General features: G+C 41.7%; 1 protein-coding gene across 1 annotated transcript in view; it reads left to right on the forward strand.

The window, feature by feature from the left end:
* The window catches only part of vps35 (VPS35 retromer complex component), a 67,849-nt gene that overhangs the window by 15,250 nt on the left and 30,739 nt on the right, over positions 1–21,860 (forward strand). Inside the window, exons 3-7 of the mRNA XM_070898058.1 lie at positions 2,401–2,497; positions 3,956–4,079; positions 4,835–5,017; positions 14,628–14,841; positions 17,660–17,743. Coding sequence (XP_070754159.1) covers positions 2,401–2,497; positions 3,956–4,079; positions 4,835–5,017; positions 14,628–14,841; positions 17,660–17,743 — 702 coding nt within the window. The remainder of the gene's footprint in view (positions 1–2,400; positions 2,498–3,955; positions 4,080–4,834; positions 5,018–14,627; positions 14,842–17,659; positions 17,744–21,860) is intronic.

Below are 21,860 nucleotides of genomic sequence, written 5' to 3' on the forward strand. Positions count from 1 at the left end.
ATTCCTTTCATCTCTCTGTTTATACTAACCCAGGTTTTCTTCCTGTGGAAAACATTTCATCTATCTTGTCCCTCTTCCCTCAATACAAAACCTAGTCCTTTGAACTATCAGGCCCAAACCAGAGTTTTGTCACCTCAATAAGTCTTTAAAACATAGCAAAATGCCTGTGTTTATACTAATTGCTACAAACATCCTTCAATCCTAAGCCTTTCCATTCAAATTGTCTTAGGATACATAAACAAACTGAAGCTTTTACTTGAAAACCACAGATAATGAGCATTTCTCTCTCGTTCTAAGTAGACACCTCGTCTCCAATTCAGAGCAATGATTTAAAACACAGCATTACATATCAGTTTTATACATTTTTAGGCATCCTTAGTTTCTAACAGTGCTTCGTGATTTCACTCCTGACTGGCTGAGCTCTAATGCTCTCTTGTTCTGGATTCCCTCACTGGAGGAAATAGTTTCTCTGTGTCCACCCTATCAAATCTGTTAATCATTTTATATACCTCAATTAGATCACCTCAAGCTTCTAAACTCAAGGGAATACAAGTCAATTTTATGCAATCTATCCTCATAGTTTAAACCTTTAAGCCCTGGTAGTATTCTGGTGAACTGCGCTGTATCCCTGCCAAGGCTAATGCACATTTCCTAAGATTCAGTACCCAAAACTGAATGCAGTACTCCAGATGGGGTCTTACCAAGGCTTTGAATCTAACCAAGGCTTCCTCACTTTTGAATTCCAGCCCCTTGAGATAAAGGCAAACATCTCATTAGCCTTTTTTAATAACTTTTTGTAACTGCTATAGCTTTGTGATTTATAAAAATGGACACTTAAATCTCTTTGCTCTTTCTCAGCTCCTAGTTGCTCACCATTAATAAAATATTCCAACTTGTCTTTCTCAGATCCAAAGTGGTTGACCTCGCACTGCCCCACATTGAAGTCTACCTGCCATAGTCTTGTCCACTCACTTAATCTGTCTATGTCTCCATTTAATTTCCTGCGCCCATCCACACAACTTACTCTGCCTCCTAATTTGGTGCTATCTGTAAACTTGGATATACAAATTTTTGTTCCTTCATCCAAATCATTAGTATATATGGTATAAAACCAGAAACCAACCCATGTTACAAGGTTACCTTCAATTCTGTGCTCTCATTTTTGCTGCTAATCTCTTGTGTGGAACCTTACCAAATCCATGTACATAACATCCATACCTACCATGTTAGTGACCTCCCCAAAAATTCAACCAGATTAGTTTGACATGACTTATCTTTCACAAATCCGTGCTGCTTCTCTCTGAGCAGCTAATGCCTGATCAAGTGTTCAGTCACTATCATCCCAGTAACCACCCCACAAATTATGTTAATCTGACATCTGTAGTTATCTGGTTTCCCTCTCCCTTCTTAAATAATGGATTGATATTTACAATTTTCCAATGCTTTGTGTCATGGGATGCAGCAGGACTTCAACATTTGCATTATAATCTTTACAGATGTCACATTCTTAATCTTGCTTATAAAATACTTTTTATTTCCTTTTTTTTAAACTCTCTAACCCCTCATCAAGCCACTAACATGTACCAAAGTATAGTTCAGTGGGCGCCAACAGGTCTGTTACCTATTGAGCAATCGGGAGTATTTAAACCGCAAGTCTAACATTAAATTCAGAGAAAAAAAAACAAATGCACCATATGAGCAGCATCTATCCTTTCATGTTTTAGGTCTGTGCCAGAAACAGCCAGCTAAAATTATAATTGCAGTGGAAAATTCTCAATTGGTGGATAAACAATTTTGCTTAAAATTATATATTGCAATCCAAGCATAGAATGTTCTGAGTGAATGAGTATGACTGGCAATATGGGGAAAAGTTCAACCTAAGGCCTGTTTGGACATATCAATGGAGTGTTCTAGAAGTAAGTGGAGCTGAGTCCATGATCAGATCAGCCATGGTGGAGCAGGCTCAAGAGGCCAAATGGTCTACTCCTGTTCCTATTTCTTATGTTCTTATGTATATAAAACTGAGTTATGGGGACTCAAAATGATGTTTTCTCTCTGGTTGAATGATAATGATAATGGTAATTGTAGCTGTGACTCGGGTTACAAAATACAGTATGTGGTTTTAATTGAAGCATGTCATCGGTGATATTTAAACTTGTATAACCAAAGCAATTTTATGCATTTAACATTCATATATTGGCACATGTAGTTTTCCAAATTATACAGAACATCTTTTTTTTTTAATCCTTTTTATTTTCAGGAACAGGTAATGGTTATAGCAAAGCCCAGGCAGTGCCAGCTTGTTTTTTTCAATAATAGAAAGGTTTTATAATAAAAGCCCATGATTTATTACTTGCTCAAAATTTCTGATAACTAAACATCTCATGTTTTGTGAATCAGGACAAGAATAAGTTGATGGATGCATTAAAACATGCTTCAAATATGCTTGGTGAGCTACGGACTTCCATGCTCTCACCGAAGAGTTACTATGAACTCTGTATCCTTTTAATGCTGTATAGAATTCTAGCAATTGTGAACAATATTTTGTTGAATAAACTTGTTTCAACATTGCAGTATATAATTAAGGAACTTGGCAACAATTCCAAAAGGCAGAGTAATAATTGAGGGGAGGGGACCCTTTTGTTCTGCAACTAGGTGAGATCATATAATTACTGTTGCAAAATAAGTATTTCTAACAGTACTATTGTAAATTTGATCCCTTCATTAAGTATACCTGGAAACTTATTTCAACAGATCGTGGTCATGGTAAATTGGAGGATATGTTTTATGCTATGTTTATCTCGGTTACTGATTATATGGTGAACAAATAAGTCAAATGACATCTCCATTGAAGTATTATAGGAGTGTTAGTTTTTGGCTCGATTCATATCATGATATGAATATTTGCATGGAAACTATAAATCAAAACACTTGATTATGATTAAGTTTGTTTAACTATAGTTAATTTTACCTTTTTTTCATTGTCATAGGCAGTCCCTCAAAGTGAGGATGACTTGCTTCCACGCCAAAAAGGAATGAGTTCACAGGTGTTTCAATGAAGGACCTAATATTCCAGATCCTGAACTACATCTTGGAGGGTGGAAGTTGCCTGTGCTTGGATTTTTTTTAACTTGTGGTGGCCGTTGCACACCAGCCACCACACGGGCTTGACAGCTGGGTCTTGGTCCAGTGGCAAGGATTAACCAAGATGACTGGAGACCAGCTCTGCTGCACGGACTTAGTGCGCACACATACAGCAGTGTGGACTGGCTCGTGCTGCCCCTCTTTTTTTCATTAAAACCCAGGATACAGCGTTAGATGCAGGAGTAGCTTATAAGAACAGTGTGTAGCAGTAGTGGGGAGTTGAGAAAACTTCTCTTACACTTTTCTTTTGTGCTCCAGGGTCACTGATTCATTTTTCAGAGATTGATTTGGAACACCACGAGGAGAGCAGCTATTCCTTTAGCCCAGAAAGCAAGTGGTTGACCAGCAAAGAGGAAGAAATGATTAGCAAGGACGTGGTAGCCTTGCCAATCAGTAAGAGTTAGGCAGCATGACAGTTGTAACTAACCTTTTGTGACTGACGATATTTCATTTAGTTAAATGCCCCACCAACTGTTGCACAGTTAGGAATCATTTACAATCTTTCTAATTAAATGTAATTCAGGTGTAACTGATGATCTGTGGAGATTGATCAACATGAGGACTGAGCCTAGACTAGACTAGACTAGACACCCCACCCCACCACCAAAAGCCCATATTTTTCTAAGTAAAAGATAATAAAATCTATGCTTTTATGTTTTAAAAATTGAATTGGTTTGATCAGTACTCTTACCATGCTCAATAGATTCATTGATATTTTAAGACTATAAAATAAGATGCTCATTTTTTCCATGTTCTTTATGCATAAAACTTTTGTGGGTGTATAAGTGAGTAACCCTTAACTCAAAGATAGACATGGCCATTTCAGATGAACTGCATTATTTGGAAGTCTATCTGACTGATGAGTTTGCCAAAGGGAGAAAGGTGGCTGACCTGTATGAACTTGTTCAGTATGCTGGCAATATTATTCCAAGACTGTAAGTATCCTCTCATCTGCGGATAATTGGCCAGTAGATTGCATACTTCATACACAGTAATGTCTGTGCCAGCCTACAATCTTAAAACTGCTTTGTGTGTTGGGAGCTGGTTTTAACCTGTGACCATGGTTTAATGTGTGACTGGCCTATATATTTATATTAAATTCTGTATTTAGTTAAAGTTCCCATTATATATGCCAGACTTTTATTAATTGGTTCTAGTTTGGTGGTAGGTCTAACAATCAATATTAAAGAGACGTTTCTGGAAGATTGATTCTTGGGACTTATAAGTAATAATGTCTACATTTAATATTTGACTATTTCAAGGGAAAATAGTGTTCTTTACTTGAGCAAGTAGGTCTGATTAGCTGAATTACTGTAAGTCATCTCTGCTTTTGCTAGTTGTGATGCATTTTGATTCTTCGCCTTCTCGTAAGGCTTAGGCAACCATCTATTACTTTGTATATTAAGTTGCTTTCAGTGATTTTAAGTTGATTAAAATGCATCAAATACAAATGCTGAAAATCACTGATCACAAATCTTCAGTTTGCATTAACTACTTTTAATATTTCAACATATTTTATTGTAATTTAGATCATTTTTTAATTTCTTTTTAAAATTTGCAAATAGGACTTCAACACATGTTGGTGATTGGAAAATGTTGAAAAATCATGGCCCCAAATTGTTGCAAGGTAGAACATGAAATTATATTTCGATCAAAGCTAATTGTGTCTTTTTTTTTTTAACATGTTCAGCTACTTGCTCATCACTGTTGGAGTTGTCTACATTAAGTCATTTTCCCAGTCCAGGAAGGATATTCTTAAGGATCTAGTGGAAATGTGTCGTGGGGTGCAGCATCCGTTGCGAGGGCTCTTCCTCAGGAACTATCTGCTTCAATGTACCAGAAATATTTTGCCAGATGAAGGGGAGGAGACTGAGTAAGTTGTAATTTTTTTAATGTTAAAACAGCATGGTTCATTGTGGCTTGCAAAACTTAAATAATGTGGATACCTTTTTTTGAATTTGGCTTGTCTGAGCAAGGGTTGTGTTTGAAAGACAATTGAAGTAACCAACAAATTGTATAGTTACGTCTATATGTATGTAAATGTGACACATCTATATTTTTCTCTCAAATGTTTACTTTGTGTTCGCATATGGCTCATCGGGCACTGGTTGCTCTCCAGCCCCTCCTCCACGTTGGCATTATTCAGATGTGAGCATTGACAGTGAGTGACAACACACTGTTGAACACTCTGAGGGGGCATCACAGTTGTTCCTGATAACATCCTGGCCCATTGCCCACATGTGTCCAGCATAGAATGCTGGATAGTAATGCTGACTGACTTTCTTCACCCCCCCCCCCCCCCCCCCCCCCCCCCAGCCTCCCATAACCCAGGAGTGCTGAGGCCAATTGTAGCCTCCGCTGGTGTGACCAGCTGACGTAATACAAATTGAGGATTGAGCTTGGTATATTCCTCGTCTGGATTGAACAGCTGCTCATTAGATGGTGTCAGCCATTGCTCAGTGCTAGCACTCTCGCCTCTGAGTCAGAAGGTCATGGGTTTAAAAAGCCCCACTCCAGAGACTTCAGCATGTAATCTAGGCTGACACTTCAGTACAGTATTGGGGGGTGCTGCACTTTCAGAGATGCTGTCTTTAGATTGAGATGTTAAACCAAAACTCGGTCTGCCCCCTCGAGTGGCTGTAAAAGATTCCATGGCACTTTTCAAAGAGGAGCAGTAGCATTCATCTGGAATCTTGGCCAGCATTTATCCCTCAACAAATTCAGTAAAACATATTATCTAGTCACTTATTTCATCGCTGTTTGTGGGACCCTTCTGTACACAAATTGGCTGCTGCTTTTGCCTATAAGAACATAAGAATTAGGAACAGGAGTAGGCCATCTAGCCCCTCGAGCCTGCTCGCCATTTAACAAGATCATGGCTGATCTGGCCGTGGACTGAGCTCCACTTACCCGCCCGCTCTCCGTAACCATTAATTCCCTTATTGGTTAAAAATCTATATATCTGTGACTTGAATACATTCAATGAGCTAGCCTCAACTGCTTCCTTGGGCAGAGAATTCCACAGATTCACAACCCTCTGGGAGAAGAAATTCCTTCTCAACTCGGTTTTAAATTGGCTCCCCCGTATTTTGAGGCTGTGCCCCCTAGTTCTAGTCTCCCCGACCAGTGGAAACAACCTCTCTGTCTCTATCTTGTCTATCCCTTTCATGATTTTAAATGTTTCTCTAAGATCACCCCTCATCCTTCTGAACTCCAACGAGTAAAGACCCAGTCTACTCAATCTATCATCATAAGGTAACCCCCTCATCTCCGGAATCAGCCTAGTGAATCGTCTCTGTACCCCCTCCAAAGCTAGTATATCCTTCCTTAAATAAGGTGACCAAAACTGCACGCATTACTCCAGGTGCGGCCTCACCAATACCCTATACAGTTGCAGAAGGACCTCCCTGCTTTTGTACTCCATCCCTCTCGCAATGAAGGCCAACATTCCATTCGCCTTCCTGATTACCTGCTGCACCTGCAAACTAACTTCTTGGGATTCATGTAGGCCTCGGTCTGGAGGAGTCCGTATTCCATGTTTTTATTGAGTGCACGAGGTTGCAGCCCCTGTTCCATTATTTGAAGGGGCTGCTCCTGAAATTCTGGCTGCACTTCAGTCCCACTCTCCTGATCTTTGGGCACCCTGTGCGGAGGGGAGCGGGTAGGTCCGAAGGCCTCCTCGTAGGACTGCTCCTGGGCACGGCCAAGGGTGCCATCAGCCGGTCCAGGCAGCGGGCGGTCGAGGGGGTCGTTCAACCTGACTGCCTGCCTCTCTTCCGCTCTTACATCCGGTCCAGGGTGTCCTTGGAGATGGAGCACGCGGTGTCCACCGGTACGCTCGCGGCCTTCCGCGAGAGGTGGGCACCGGAGGGACTGGAGTGCATCATCACGCCCGGCAACCAAATTTTAATTTGATTTTACGTTTTAAAGTTTAATTTGTTTTCATTGCCGGTGCTTTTAGTGTCCCCCTTCCCTTTTTATAGGGGGCACTGGGGAAAATTGTGAATTTAGTGCCCAAAAAAAAAACCCAAAAAAAGAAAAAAACAAAAAAAAAGGGAAAAAAAAAAGGGCCTTGTAAATGTCTGGAGTGTCACCCAGGTCGGGTGGCACCGTTTAATGTTTTATGTTTTGCAGGTGAACTCCAAAAAGAGTTTCATGTAGGCCTCGTGGTGCAACGGTAGTGTGTCTGACTCCAGATCAGAAGGTTGTGTGTTCAAATCATGTTGGGGTCATTGTTCGAGTGTTAGCTGTGGCTCAGTGGGCAGCACATTCGCTTCTGAGTCAGAAGGTTGTGGGTTCAAATCCCACTCCAGAGACTTGAGCACAAAAACCTAGGTTGACACTCCCAGTGCAGTGCTGGGTGAGACGATAAACTGAGGCTCGTCTGCTCTTGGGTAATGTAAAAATTCCCATGGCATAATTTCGAAGAAGAGCACTATCCTGGCCAATATTTTGTAGGCCTTGTGGCGCAACGATAGCGTGTCTGACTCCAGATCAGAAGGTTGTTAGTTCAAATCACGTCGGGGTCACTGTAATTTTCTCCAAAAGAGTTTCATGCATTGTAAATGTTGGTGTTTCCCCCAGATCGGGGGGCACGGTTTAATGTTTTTTCCGTTAACTCCCTAAAAGAGTTTCATGCACAAGGACCCCCAGGTCCCTCTGCACCGCAGCATGTTGTAATTTCTCCCCATTCAAATATTATTCCCTTTTACTGTTTTTTTTTCCCAAGGTGGATGACCTCACACTTTCTGACATTGTATTCCATCTGCCAAACCTTAGCCCATTCGCTTAACCTATCTAAATCTCTTTGCAGCCTTTCTGTGTCCTCTACACAACCCGCTTTCCCACTAATCTTTGTGTCATCTGCAAATGTTGTTACACTACACTCTGTCCCCTCTTCCAGGTCATCTATGTATATTGTAAACAGTTGTGGTCCCAGCACCGATCCCTGTGACACACCACTAACCACCGATTTCCAACCCGAAAAGGACCCATTTATCCCAATTCTCTGCTTTCTGTTCGCCAGCCAATTCTCTATCCATGCTAATACCTTTCCTCTGACTCTATATTAGAACAGTGACTACATTTTAAAAGTACTTCATTGGCTGTGAAGCACTTTTGGATATCCTGAGGATGTGAAGGGCACTATATAAATGCAAGTGTATTCTTTATAAATTCACCGATGAAGTTAATGTAGAAGTAGGATAAAAAAAGATAGAAAAGAGGTGCTAAGCCAATTGGTATCACTCAAAGTTAACAAGACACCCAGTATGGATGAGATACATTCTATGTTGCTGAGAGAAGTTAGGATGGAAATAGCAGGAGCTCTGACCACAATCTTTCAATCCCCCTTGTACATTGGAATGGTGCAAGAGGACTGGAGGGTTGCAAATGTTACACCCCTGCGTCAGGGGTACGGTAGTATAGTGGTTATGTTACTGGACTAGTAATCCAAAGGCCTGGAGACGTGAGTTCAATTTAAATTCAATTAAATAAATCTGGAATAAAAAGCTAGTATTAATAATGATTAGCGTAAAAACCCATCTGGTTCACTAATGTCTAATTAGTGACTAATTACTACTTGGGAACAAAATCTGTCTTTACCCCGTCTGGCGTATATGGTATTTGTGGTTGACTCTTGACTGTCCCATTGAAATTGCCTAGTAAACCACTTGGTTGTATTCAAGAAGGTGGCTCGCCATCATCTTCTTGAGGGCAATTAGGGATGGGCAATAATGCGGGCCTTGCCAGTGACGCCCACATCCTGTGAATGTTTTTTTTATATAAAGTAGAGAGGGATAAACCTGGTAACTACAGGCCAATCAGTCTAACATCAGTGGTTGGAAAACTATTCGAAACCATTGTCAAGGGCACAATTAATTCTCCCTTGGAGGAGCATGGGTTAATAAAGGACTGCTAGCACAGATTTATTAAAAGCAAATCGTATCTGACTAACCTGACTGAGTTCGTTGAAGTAATGGAAAGGGTTGATGAAGGTAGTGCAGTAGCTGTTGTATATGTGGACTTTCAAAATAACAACTTCTTGCATTTGTATAGCATCTTTAACGTAGCAAAATGTCCTAAGAGGCTTCACAGGAGTATTATGACACAAAAAAATTGACACTGAGCCACATAAGGAGAAGTTAGGGCAGGTGACCAAAAGCTTGGTCAAAGAGGTAGGTTTTAAGGAATGTCTTAAAGGAGGAAAGAGGGGGCGAGGTTAAGGCAGGGAATTAGAGTTCCAGGGAGGGGTGAGGCCATGGAAGGCTTTGAAAACAAGGATGAGAATTTTGAAATGGGGGCGTTACTTTACCGAGAGCCAATGCAGGTCAGCGAGCATAGGGGTGATGGGTGAGTAGGACTTGGTGCAAGTTAGGACACAGGTAGCCGAGCTTTGGATCACCTGAAGTTTACGGTGGATAGAATTTGGGAGTCCAGTCAGGAGTGTGTTGGAATAGTCAAGTCTTAAGGTAACAAAGGCATGGATGAGGGTTTCAGCAACAGATGAGCTAAGGCAAGGGCGGTGACGGGCGATGTTAGTCTTGGTTATGCTACGGATATGTGGTTGAAAGCTCATTTAAGGGTCAAATATAACACACGGGTTGCGAACAGTGTGGTTCAGCCTCAGACAGAGGTTGAGGAGAGGGATGGAGTCAGTGGCTAGGGAACGGAGTTTGTGGCAGGGACCGAAACCAATGGCTTAGGTCTACCCAATATTTAATTGGAGAAAATTTTTGCTCATCCAGAACTGGATGTCGAACAAGCAGTCTGACAATTTAAAGACAATAGGTGGGTTGAGAGAAGTGGTAGTGAAGTAGAGCTGGGCGTCATCAGCGTACATGTGAGAGCTGACGCTGTGTTTTCAGATGATGTCGCTAAGAAGCAACATATAGATGAGAAATAGGAGAAGGCCACGGATAGATCCATGGGGGACACCAGGGGTAATGATTCTGGAGCAGGAAGCGAAGTCATTGTAGGGGATTCTCTGGCTATGATTAGGTAGATAAGAATGGAACCAGGCGAGTGCTGTCCCACCTAGCTGGACGACGGTGGAGAGGCGTTGTATAAGGATAGAATAGTCAACAAGGCTGCAGACAAGTCAAGAAGGAAGAGGAGGGATAGTTTGCCTTTACCACAGTCACAAAGGATGTCATTTGTGACTTTTATAAGAGCCGTTTTGGTGCTGTGGTAGGCGCTGAAACCGTATTGAAGGGATTCAAACATGGAATTGCGGGAAAGATGGGCATGGAATTGGGAGGCGACAACACGTTAAAGGAGTTTGGAGAGGAAAGGAAGGATGGAGATGAGGCGGTAATTTGCAAGGACTGAGGGGGTCAAGGGTTGGCTTTTTGAGGAGAGTGGCGATGACAGCAAAAAAAGTATTTCGTAAAGTACCTCATAACAGACTTAAATAGAAGCACATGGTATTTAAGAAATGGTGGGATCTTGGGTATGAAATTGGCTAAGGGATAGGAGGCAAGGAGTAGTGGTGAATTAATGTTTTTGTGACTGGAGAGAAAAGTATACAGTGGAGTGCCCTAGGGGTCGGTATTGGGACCATTGCTTTTCCAGTTGTATATAAATGACCTGGACTTTGGTATAGAGAGTACAATTTTGAAGTTTGTGGATGATACAAAACATAGTAACATAAAATAGCGAGTATGATAGTAGCAGACCTTAGGAAGATATAGACAGACTGGTGAAATGGGCAGACACATGGCAGTTGCAATTTAATGCGGATAAGTGTGAAGTGATGCACTTTGGGAGAAGCAACGTGGAGAGGCAGTATAATATAAATGGTACTATTTTGAGGGAGGTACAAGAGCAGAGGAACCTGGGGGTGCATATTCACAAATCTTTGAAGCTGGCAGGGCAAGTTGATATGACGTTTGGGATATTTGGGTTTTTAAATGGGGACATTGAATACAAAAACAAGGAAGTCATGCTAAATCGTTACAAATCTCTGGTTAGGCCTCAGCTGGAGTATTGTGTACAAGGTCCCACACAAGAGATTAGTGTGCAAAATTAAGGCACATGGTATTGCGGGTAATGTATTGACGTGGATAGAGAACTGGTTGGCAGACAGGAAGCAAAGAGTGGGAATAAACGGGTCTTTTTCAGAATGGCAGGCAGTGACTAGTGGGGTGTCGCAGGGTTCAGTGCTGGGACCCCAGCTATTAATGATTTAGACGAAGGAATTGAATGTAATATCTCCAAGTTTGCAGATGGCAGTGAGAGCTAGGAAGCTGCAGGAGGACTTGGACAGGTTAGTGAGTGGGCAAATGCATGGTAGATGAAGTATAATGTGGATAAGTGTGAGGTTATCCACTTTGGTGGCAAAAACAGGAAGGCAGATTATTATCTGAATGGTGACAGATTTTTAAAAGGGGAGGTGCAATGAGACCTGGCTATCATGGTACATCAGTCATTGAAGGTAGGCATGCAGATACAGCAGGCAGTAAAAAAAGCAAGTGGCATGCTGGCCTTCATAGCGAGGGGATTTCAGTATAGGAGCAGGGGAGGTCTTACTGCAGTTGTACAGGGCCCTGGTGAGACCACACCTTGAATATTGTGTGCAGTTTTGGTCTCCTAATCTGAGGAAGGACATTCTTGCTACTGAGGGAGTGCAGCGAAGGTTCTCCCGTCCGATTCCTGGGATGGCAGGACTGACATATGAAGAAAGACTGGATCGACTAGGCTTATATTCACTGGAATTTAGAAGAATGAGAGGGGATCTCATAGAAACATATAAAATTCTGACAGGATTGGACAGGTTAGATGCAGGAAGAATGTTGCCGATGTTGGGAAAGTCCAGAACCAGGGGTCACCGTCTAAGGATAAGGGGTAAGCCATTTGACCAAGGTGAGGAAAAACTTCTTCACTGAGAATTGTGAACCTGTGGAATTCTCTACCACAGAAAGTTGTTGAAGCCAGCTCGTTAGATATATTCAAAAGGGAGTTAGTTGTGGCCCTTATGGCTAAAGGGATCAAGGGGTATGGAGAGAAAGCAGGAATGGGGTACTGAGGTGAATGATCAGCTATGATCATATTGAATGTTGGTGCAGGCTCGAAGGGCCGAATGACCTACTCCTGCACCTACTTTCTATGTTTCAATTCTGGGCACCACCCTTGAGGAAGGATGTCAAGGTCCTGGAGAGGAGACAAAGGAGGTTTACTAGGATGATACCTGGGTGAGGGAATTCAGTTATGTGGAGATATTTGAGAAGTTGGGATTATTCTCCTTGGAGCAGAGAAGGTTAAAGCGAGATCTAATAGAGCTATTCAGTATTATGAGGGGCTTTGATAGAGCAAGTAGGGACAAACTATTTCCTTTGGCAATGAGATTAAATTTAAACTAAAGAAAAAGGCATATACTAGGCAATAAAGGAGAGGATAACTAAACAATGAGGTTAGGAAAGAGGTAAAATAATTTGGAAAGCAACAAGGAACTACGAAATTAAATTATCGAGGAATATAAAACAAAATAGTTAAGCATTGTACAGGCATATAAATAACAGGAAAATGGGGATTGGGCCACTGAAAGATGCACAAGATAAACTCGCAGATAATAGTTACTTTGCCTCAGCATTTACCCGGCAAACTAACAAGGTGGGCATGACATTAGAAGAGGAAATCAACAACAACAACTTGTATTTATATAGCGCTTTTAATGTAATGAAACATCCCAAAGCACTTCAGAGGACTGTTATCAAAAACAAATATAAATAAATTTAAGATGGAAAGGGGAGGAAATAATTGATAAACTAATGAAACTTAGAAAGAATAAAACCCCTATTTCGGATAGATTGCAAACCGCATATTAAAAGAAGTTGGGGAAGAGATAGCAGAGGCACTATTACACATATCTAAAAATTAATTAAAAAAGGGAATCGTGATAGAGGAACTATATTTAAAAGGGGAAATTGAACAAATCTAGAACAACAGACCTATTGGCGTAATGTTCAGCCATGAACTCATTGAATGGCGGTGCAGGCTAGAAGGGCCAAATGGCCTACTCCTGCACCTATTTTCTATGTTTCTATGTAACCGGCAGGAAAGATAATGGAATCCTTACTTAAAGATGCAATAGAAAAACATTTAGAAATATTCATTTGGCTCATAAGTTAATTGTAATTACCTATATGAATATATAAAGAAAGTACTTTTTAATAAACAATTGCATGCTATCTTGTAGTGTTTGCTCCCTATACTATGTGCTCAGCTAGCCTTAATATGCCATCCATCTCTCTGCCTCTTCAATTCTGGTCTCCATATTATAGAAAGACTATCAAGGCAGAACTGTGTACAGCACTCCCAAGTGGATTGTCGTAAAAACACATCTGGTTGATGAATGTCCTTTAGGGAAGGAAATCTGCCGTCCTTACCTGGTCTGGCCTACATGGGATTGTAGACCCACAGCAATGTGATTGACTCTTAACTGCCCTCTGAAATGGCCTAGCAAGCAACTCAATTGTCAAGAAGGCAGCTTACCACTACCTCAAGGGGCAATTAGGGATGGGCAATAAATGCTGGCCATGCCAACGACACCCGCATGCCGTGAATGAATTTTAAACAATGGTACAAAAAGGATTCACAAGGGTGATGCTAGAACTGAGAGAATATACTTATTGGAATGGCTGAACAGGTTGGGGCGGTCTTTAGAAAAGAGAAGGCTGAGGGGTGACCTGACGAGGTCTTTTATGATAATGAAAGGGTTTGATACTTGGAGTACTGTAAACAGTTCTGGTCTCCATATTACACATAGGATAAGAGGCACTGGAGACGGAGCAAAACGATTTACTAGAATGACACCAGAACTGAGGCTATAACTATCAGGAAAGATTGAACAAGCTGGGGCTCTTTTCTCTAGAAAAGAGAAGTTGAAGGGACCACCTGATTGAGATCTTTAAGATTTTGAAAGGGTTCGATAGGATAGACGTAGAGAAGATGTTTCCATGTACGGGTAGACCAGAACTAGGGGCTATAAATATAAGATAGTCACTAATAAATCCAATAGGGAACTCGGGAGAAACTTTACCCAAAGAGTGTCTCGAATGTGGTCTGCATTACCACAAGGAGCAGCTGAGGCAAATAGCATTGAAGAGGAAGTTAGCTGAGCACATGAGGGAGAGAGAAATAGAATGATGTACTGTTAGATGAAGTAGGGTGGGAGGAGGTTTGTGTGGAGCATAAAGCCTGGCGTGGACCAGTTGGGCCGAATGGCCTGATTCAGTGCTGTGCACTCGATGTGACACTGATGCGGCTTCTTCTATACTCTATACTGGAACAATTCATAAACAAAGTACTAAACACTGAACATATTACAAAAATGTAAAACGAGGCTTTCTTCTGAGATTAGTTGGAACCAGTTTTTTTAAAAATCATGACAATTTAAAAAGAGGTTTTCAGATTAATACTGAGCAAGATTTCAGATGATCCAAAAGTATCGCAGGTTTCAACTCACTTGTGTTTTTAAATTGCAGAGAAGTTGTTACTGGAGACATCAATGATTCCATGGACTTTGTGCTGCTGAACTTTGCAGAAATGAATAAACTCTGGGTGCGAATGCAGCACCAGGGTCATAGCCGAGACCGTGAAAAACGTGAACGTGAACGTCAAGAACTGCGAATCCTCGTTGGTACAAACCTAGTCCGACTTAGTCAGTTGGAAGGGGTTAATGTGGAGCGGTACAAACAGGTAAGAAATCTGCTTCGGTATGTGTTTACAAGATCTTGATGTGACTATTTGTAATATCTGCCCAAAGAAATCCGATGATGTAGTTCTAGATTCAATGAAAAGTCCAGTATAGCAAGGACTCTTGATTTTTTTTTTTTACTTAACTTTATGAAGAATGTACCCTTTAATGAACAGAATGATCAGCTTAATATAAAGTGCTGGGGTCTGGATTTGTACTTGTGGCAAAATTCTCAATCAGGGAAAATCCAGGTAATTTCCCAGGCTGCTTTATGCACCTCTAAGTTGCTAGTTCAGAATAGCATGTGTGACACCAGGGAAAAGATTACCTGCAGTAATGATATGTCCCAGAAACTCCAAGGAATGAGGGATTCATTTAAAAAAAAAATCTGCTCTGGCAGAATTGAACATATTGTCTCAAAAGCTGGTGATGTTTTTTTTTAAATGATCGTGCCTCAGTGTTTACATTTTCTTCTTTCTCATCCCCGATATCTGTTTTGCTGTTGGCTTCTGAATGTCTTTCAACCTGCAGTGTGCTGTTTGAATTGGGGAAGCAGTTTCAGAAGTCTCAAGTAGAATACATTGCAACTCTATTTATAGCTCTGATGTACATTTGAAATTGGAATGGTATGAGGAAATGTCGTAAAAGGAAGTGGTTCACTAGGGCAGTGGCTAATATTCAACAAGACTTAAATTTATGTAACGTCTATAAGACATCCTGAAGAACTTTACATACAATGGAATGCGTTGAAGTGCATTGAATTATGTAAGAAAATGTGGTAGCCATTTTGAATTCAGCGAGATCGCACAAAGATGCACATTAAACAGGTCCGTTTTATGGTGGTAATGATTGAGGGAGGAATATTACTCAGAGTACAAACAATTTCCAGGCAAATTGTGTCTGAGGGTACAGTTACTGGAGTATGTTACTGGAGTAGTAATCCAAAGGCCTGGACTAATGATCCGGAGACATGTGTTCAAATCCCACTGTGGAAGCTGGAGAATTTAAATTCAGCGAATTAAAGAAATCTGGAATAAAAAGTTATATGGTGATCATGAAGCACCCGGATTCTTGTGAAAGCCTATCTGGTTCTCTAATGTCCTTTAGGGAAGAAAATCAGCCGTCCTTACCAATGTTGCTGCCCCCCCCGCCAATTTTTTCCCCTCGGTACATAGCCCAAACATGGTTAAGCACAAGCGAGAAATTTAACTTGGGAAAAGCCAGTCTTGCGATGCGCAGGACAGGCAGAGAACTGCGCGGCTACGCAGCTTAGAGGGAATGCAGGTCCTTACCCTGTCTGGCTTATTGACTCTAGACCCGTGACGATGTGGTTGGCTCCTAACTGCCCTCTGAAATGGCCTAGCAAGCCACTCATTATTGTTTCTCATAGCGATTTTGGTACTAAAAACACAATCAAATGGATACCCGGCATTGACCTAGGCACGACACAGGCACACCCAGTCCAGTCAACCCTGCAAAGTCCTCCTCACTAACATCTGGGGACTTGTGCCAAAATTGGGTGAGCCATCCCACACACTAGTCCAGCAATTTCCTGACGGTCATACTCACAGAATCATACCTTTCAGCCAACGTCCCAGACTCATCCCTGGGTGCACCCTGTCCCACTGGCAGGACAGATGCACCAGAGGTGGCAGCGCAGTGGTATACAGTTGGGAGGGAGTGGCCCTGATAGTCCTCAACATTGACTCTGGACCCCATAAAGTCTCATGGCGTTGGATTAAACATGGGTAAGGAAACCTCCTCCTGATTCCCACCCACTACCCTCCCTCAGCTGATGAATCAGTACTCCTCTATGTTGAACACCACTTGGAAGAAGCACTGAGAGCAGCAAGGGCACAGAATGTACTTTGGGTGGGGGACTTCATTGTCCATCACCAAGAGTGGCTAAGTAGCACCCCGACTGACTGAGCTGGCAGAGTCCTGAAGGACATAGCTGCCAGACTGGGCCTACAGCAGGTGATGAGAGAACCAACATAAGGGCAAAACCTACTTGACCTTGTCCTTACCAATCTACCTGTCGCAGATGCATCTGTCCACGACAGGAGTGACCATCACACAGTCCTTGTGGAGACAAAGTCCCATCTTCATACTGAGAACGCTCTCCATCGTGTTGTGTGGCACAATCACCATGCTAAATGGCATAGATTCCGAACAGATCTAGCAGCTCAAAACTGGGCATTCCAAATGCGCTGTGGGCCATCAGCAGCAGCAGAATTGTACTCCACCACAATTCATAAACTCATGGCCCGACATATCCATCCAGCCAGGGGACCAACTCTTGTTCAATGAAGAGTATAGGAGAGCATGCCAGGAGCAGCACCAGGCATACCTAAAAATGAGGTGCCATCCTGGTGAAGCTACAACACAGGACTACATGCATGCTAAACAGTAGAAGTAGCATGCTATAGACAGAGCTAAGCGATCACATAATCAACAAATCAGATCAAAGCTCTGGAGTCCTGCCGCATCCAGTTGAGAATGGTGGTGGACAATTAAACAACTAGTGGGAGGCTCCAAAAATATCTCCATCCTCTGGCCAAGCCCAGCACGTGAGGTTCACCACTACCTATTTCTCATGGGCAATTAAGGATGGGCAATAAATGCTGGCCTTGATAGCGATGCCCACATCCCATGAATGAATGTTTTTTAAGTTTTAACATTTCATCCACCTCTGACCATGCAGCACTTTCTTTGTGTGGCGGGTGTATCAGCCTAGATTATGACCTGGAATATTTGCTATTGAGCATAGAGGTGAGCATGCTGACCCACGCTTCTAATTTTCATTTTTCTTTTCTCCAGATTGTGTTAACTGGAATACTGGAGCAAGTTGTAAACTGTAGGGACGGTTTGGCTCAGGAGTATCTCATGGAATGTATTATTCAGGTAAAGTTCTATTTATTTTGGTCTGTAGATGGTTTGCTTTTCAAATCAGAGTGTTGAACTTACATTTTAATAAAAGCATTTTTTGTTGAGAAAAAAATGTTGATTTGATTTTAAAACTAATGAATCACAATTCCTGTGTATTTGGTTTGTGGATTGCAATTAAGTATTATTTGTAGTAATGAAGTTATGTTGAAAAACAAAAGGCTAGAGGGCAATGTTTTCAGTACAATGTACTGTTTCTCTTTGCTTCTCCCTCTCCCCCCTCAAGCTGAGATTGTAAGAATGCTTCTCCCAATAAATATAGCAACATTTTGTTGGAAATGAAGGGATTGTATTGGGCATTAATCATGATTATGGCTACCCCAAAGTTGTTTTAATCACAGATGTTCACTTGTTCGTTGTGGTGCATGAATCTGGGGCAACTGCTTCAGTAGCTCAGACACCCTGCATTTGAGCTCTAATTTGCATTTACTGAAGCGGATCTGGATAATACTGGACACTTCAAATACCAGGTGTAAACAGGAGTGACGATATGCTAACAAACTGAAGATACTTCCTAGTTTCTCAAATAATACACCTCAGCAGTATACAAGAAAGTCAGCTCTTATGATGAGTAACAGAGAGATTGGCCGAAGGAGGGAGTTTGGTCTGAGTGGGAATTCAGGGGTGCGTATTGGTTAAATGTTTTTATTTAAAGGTTGCTGAGAAACAAAGGAACAAGAAGAAATCAGCAACTGCTTTCAATTTGTGAAGTGTTAATTGTTTGTTTAGTTTTAACTAAACTGTGGGAAGGAGAAGTAAAGCTTGAGTATTTTTCAAAGCAATATTTAAGGATGCAAGAATGAGAAATTAACCAGAGTTGGGAATAGAGGGGATATATCCATATTTGCAGATGATGAGCTATGAATTTTAGTGACTTGCAAAGAAGAGAACAGGAAATTGCACAGGGCGCAATTTAAGGGAATGTGTGCAAATGATGGCGGATGCTCTTTAATGTAACAGTGTGAAGTAGTACACTTTGGACACTTGGGAACTGGTAAGTTGCAGGGGTGAGGGGTGTGGAGGCATCTGGTGAAAATAACATAAGTCTGAAGATAAAAAATAGTACATGAGAGTAAAGGCCTGTTGTGGTGAAACAACCACTCTCGAGTCTGCAAGGTCTAAGCAAGTAAAGATTTTATATGAGCATATGCAAAGAAGCAGGTCTCAGTTGCCTGAAGTGCCTCACTCAATTATACATGGGTTTGCAGCATACATTTATAATATGCAAGTTCCTGTAACTTGGTTTTGCGACAGTCATAAATCATTACCCACACAATTCCAGCAATTATTTTACATGACGAGTTTCACAACCCAATATGCAGACCCAGCAAATGTTCCCTGTTATCTCAACTTTCTAGCCTTGGGCCTCCGATTCCCATGGTAACTCCTACATAAGAACATAAGAACAAGGAACAGGAGTAGGCCATCCAGCCCCTCGAGTCTGCTCCGCCATTCAACAAGATCATGGCTGATCTGGCCGTGGACTCAGCTCCACTTACCCACCCGTTCTCCGTAACCCTTAATTCCCTTATTGGTTAAAAATCTATCTATCTGAGATTTGAATACATTCAATGAGCTAGCCTCAACTGCTTCCTTGGTTAGAGAATTCCACAGATTCACAACCCTCTGGGAGAAGAAATTCCTTCTCAACTCGGTTTTAAATTGGCTCCCCCGTATTTTGAGGCTGTGCCCCCTAGTTCTAGTTTCCCCGACCAGTGGAAACAACCTCTCTGCCTCTATCTTGTCTATCCCTTTCATTATTTTAAATGTTTCTCGAAGATCACCCTTCATCCTTCTGAACTCCAACGAGTAAAGACCCAATCTACTCAATCTATCATCATAAGGTAACCCTCTCATCTCCGGAATCAGCCTAGTGAATCGTCTCTGTACCCCCTCCAAAGCTAGGAAATCCTTCCTTAAGTAAGGTGACCAAAACTGCATGCAGTACTCCAGGTGCGGCCTCACCAATACCTTATACAGTTGCAGCAGGATCTCCCTGCTTTTGTACTCCATCCCTCTCGCAATGAAGGCCAACATTCCATTCGCCTTCCTGATTACCTGCTGCATCTACAAACTAACTTTTTGGGATTCATGCATGCACAAGGACCCCCAGGTCCCTTGGCACCGCAGCATGTTGTAATTTCTCCCCATTCAAATAATATTTCCTTTTACTGTTTTTTTTTCTCCCAAGGTGGATGACCTCACATTTTCCCACATTGTATTCCATCTGCCAAACCTTAGCCCATTCGCTTAACCTATCTAAATCTCTTTGCAGCCTCTCTGTGTCCTCTACACAACCCGCTTTCCCACTAATCTTTGTGTCATCTGCAAATTTTGTTACACTACACTCTGTCCCCTCTTCCAGGTCATCTATGTATATTGTAAACAGTTGTGGTCCCAGCACCGATCCCTGTGGCACACCACTAACCACCGATTTCCAACCCGAAAAGGACCCATTTATCCCGACTCTCTGCTTTCTGTTAGCCAGCCAATTCTCGATCCATGCTAATACATTTCCTCTGACTCCACGTACCTTTACCTTCTGCAGTAACCTTTTGTGTGGCACCTTATTGAATGCCTTTTGGAAATCTAAATACACCACATCCATCGGTGCACCTCTATCCACCATGCTCGTTATATCCTCAAAGAATTCCAGTAAATTAGTTAAACATGATTTCCCCTTCATGAATCCATGTTGTGTCTGCTTGATTGCACTATTCCTATCTAGATGTCCCACTATTTCTTCCTTAATGATAGCTTCAAGCATTTTCCCCACTACCAATGTTAAACTAACCGGCCTATAGTTACCTGCCTTTTGTCTGCCCCCTTTTTTAAACAGAGGCGTTACATTAGCTGCTTTCCAATCCGCTGGTACCTCCCCAGAGTCCAGAGAATTTTGGTAGATTATAACGAATGCATCTGCTATAACTTTTGCCATCTCTTTTAATACCCTGGGATGCATTTCATCCGGACCAGGGGACTTGTCTACCTTGAGTCCCATTAGCCTGTCCAGCACTACTCCCCTAGTGATAGTGATTATCTCAAGGTCCTCCCTTCCCACATTCCCGTGACCAGCAATTTTTGACATGGTTTTTGTGTCTTCCACTGTGAAGACCGAAGCAAAATAATTGTTTACGGTCTCAGCCATTTCCACATTTCCCATTATTAAATCCCCCTTCTCATCTTCTAAGGGACCAACATTTACTTTAGTCACTCTTTTCCATTTTATATATCGGTAAAAGCTTTTACTATCTGTTTTTATGTTTTGCGCAAGTTTACCTTCGTAATCTATCTTTCCTTTCTTTATTGCTTTCTTAGTCATTCTTTGCTGTCGTTTAAAATTTTTCCAATCTTCTAGTTTCCCACTAACCTTGGCCACCTTATACGCATTGGTTTTTAATTTGATACTCTCCTTTATTTCCTTGGTTATCCACGGCTGGTTATCCCTTCTCTTACCGCCCTTCTTTTTCACTGGAATATATTTTTGTTGAGCACTATGAAAGAGCTCCTTAAAAGTCCTCCACTGTTCCTCAATTGTGCCACCGTTTAGTCTGTGTTTCCAGTCTACTTTAGCCAACTCTGCCCTCATCTCACTGTAGTCCCCTTTGTTTAAGCATAGTACGCTCATTTGAGACACTACGTCCTCATCCTCAATCTGTATTACAAATTCAACCATACAGTGATCACTCATTCCGAGAGGATCTTTTACTAGGAGATCGTTTATTATTCCTGTCTCATTACACAGGACCTTAGATAGCTTGCTCCCTTGTAGGTTCTGTAACATACTGTTCTAAGAAACAATCCCGTATGCATTCTATGAATTCCTCCTCAAGGCTACCCCGTGCAATTTGATTTGACCAATCAATATGTAGGTTAAAATCCCCCATGATTACTGCCGTTCCTTTTTCACATGCCTCCATTATTCCCTAGATTATTGCCCGCCCCACCGTGAAGTTATTATTTGGGGGCCTATAAACTACGCCCACCAGTGACTTTTTCCCCTTACTATCTCTAATCTCCACCCACAATGATTCAACATTTTGTTCATTAGAGCCAATATCATCTCACAACTGCC

The sequence above is a fragment of the Pristiophorus japonicus genome, chromosome 13 (assembly GCF_044704955.1).
Source record: "Pristiophorus japonicus isolate sPriJap1 chromosome 13, sPriJap1.hap1, whole genome shotgun sequence".
In the NCBI taxonomy this organism is placed as follows: Eukaryota; Metazoa; Chordata; class Chondrichthyes; family Pristiophoridae; genus Pristiophorus; species Pristiophorus japonicus.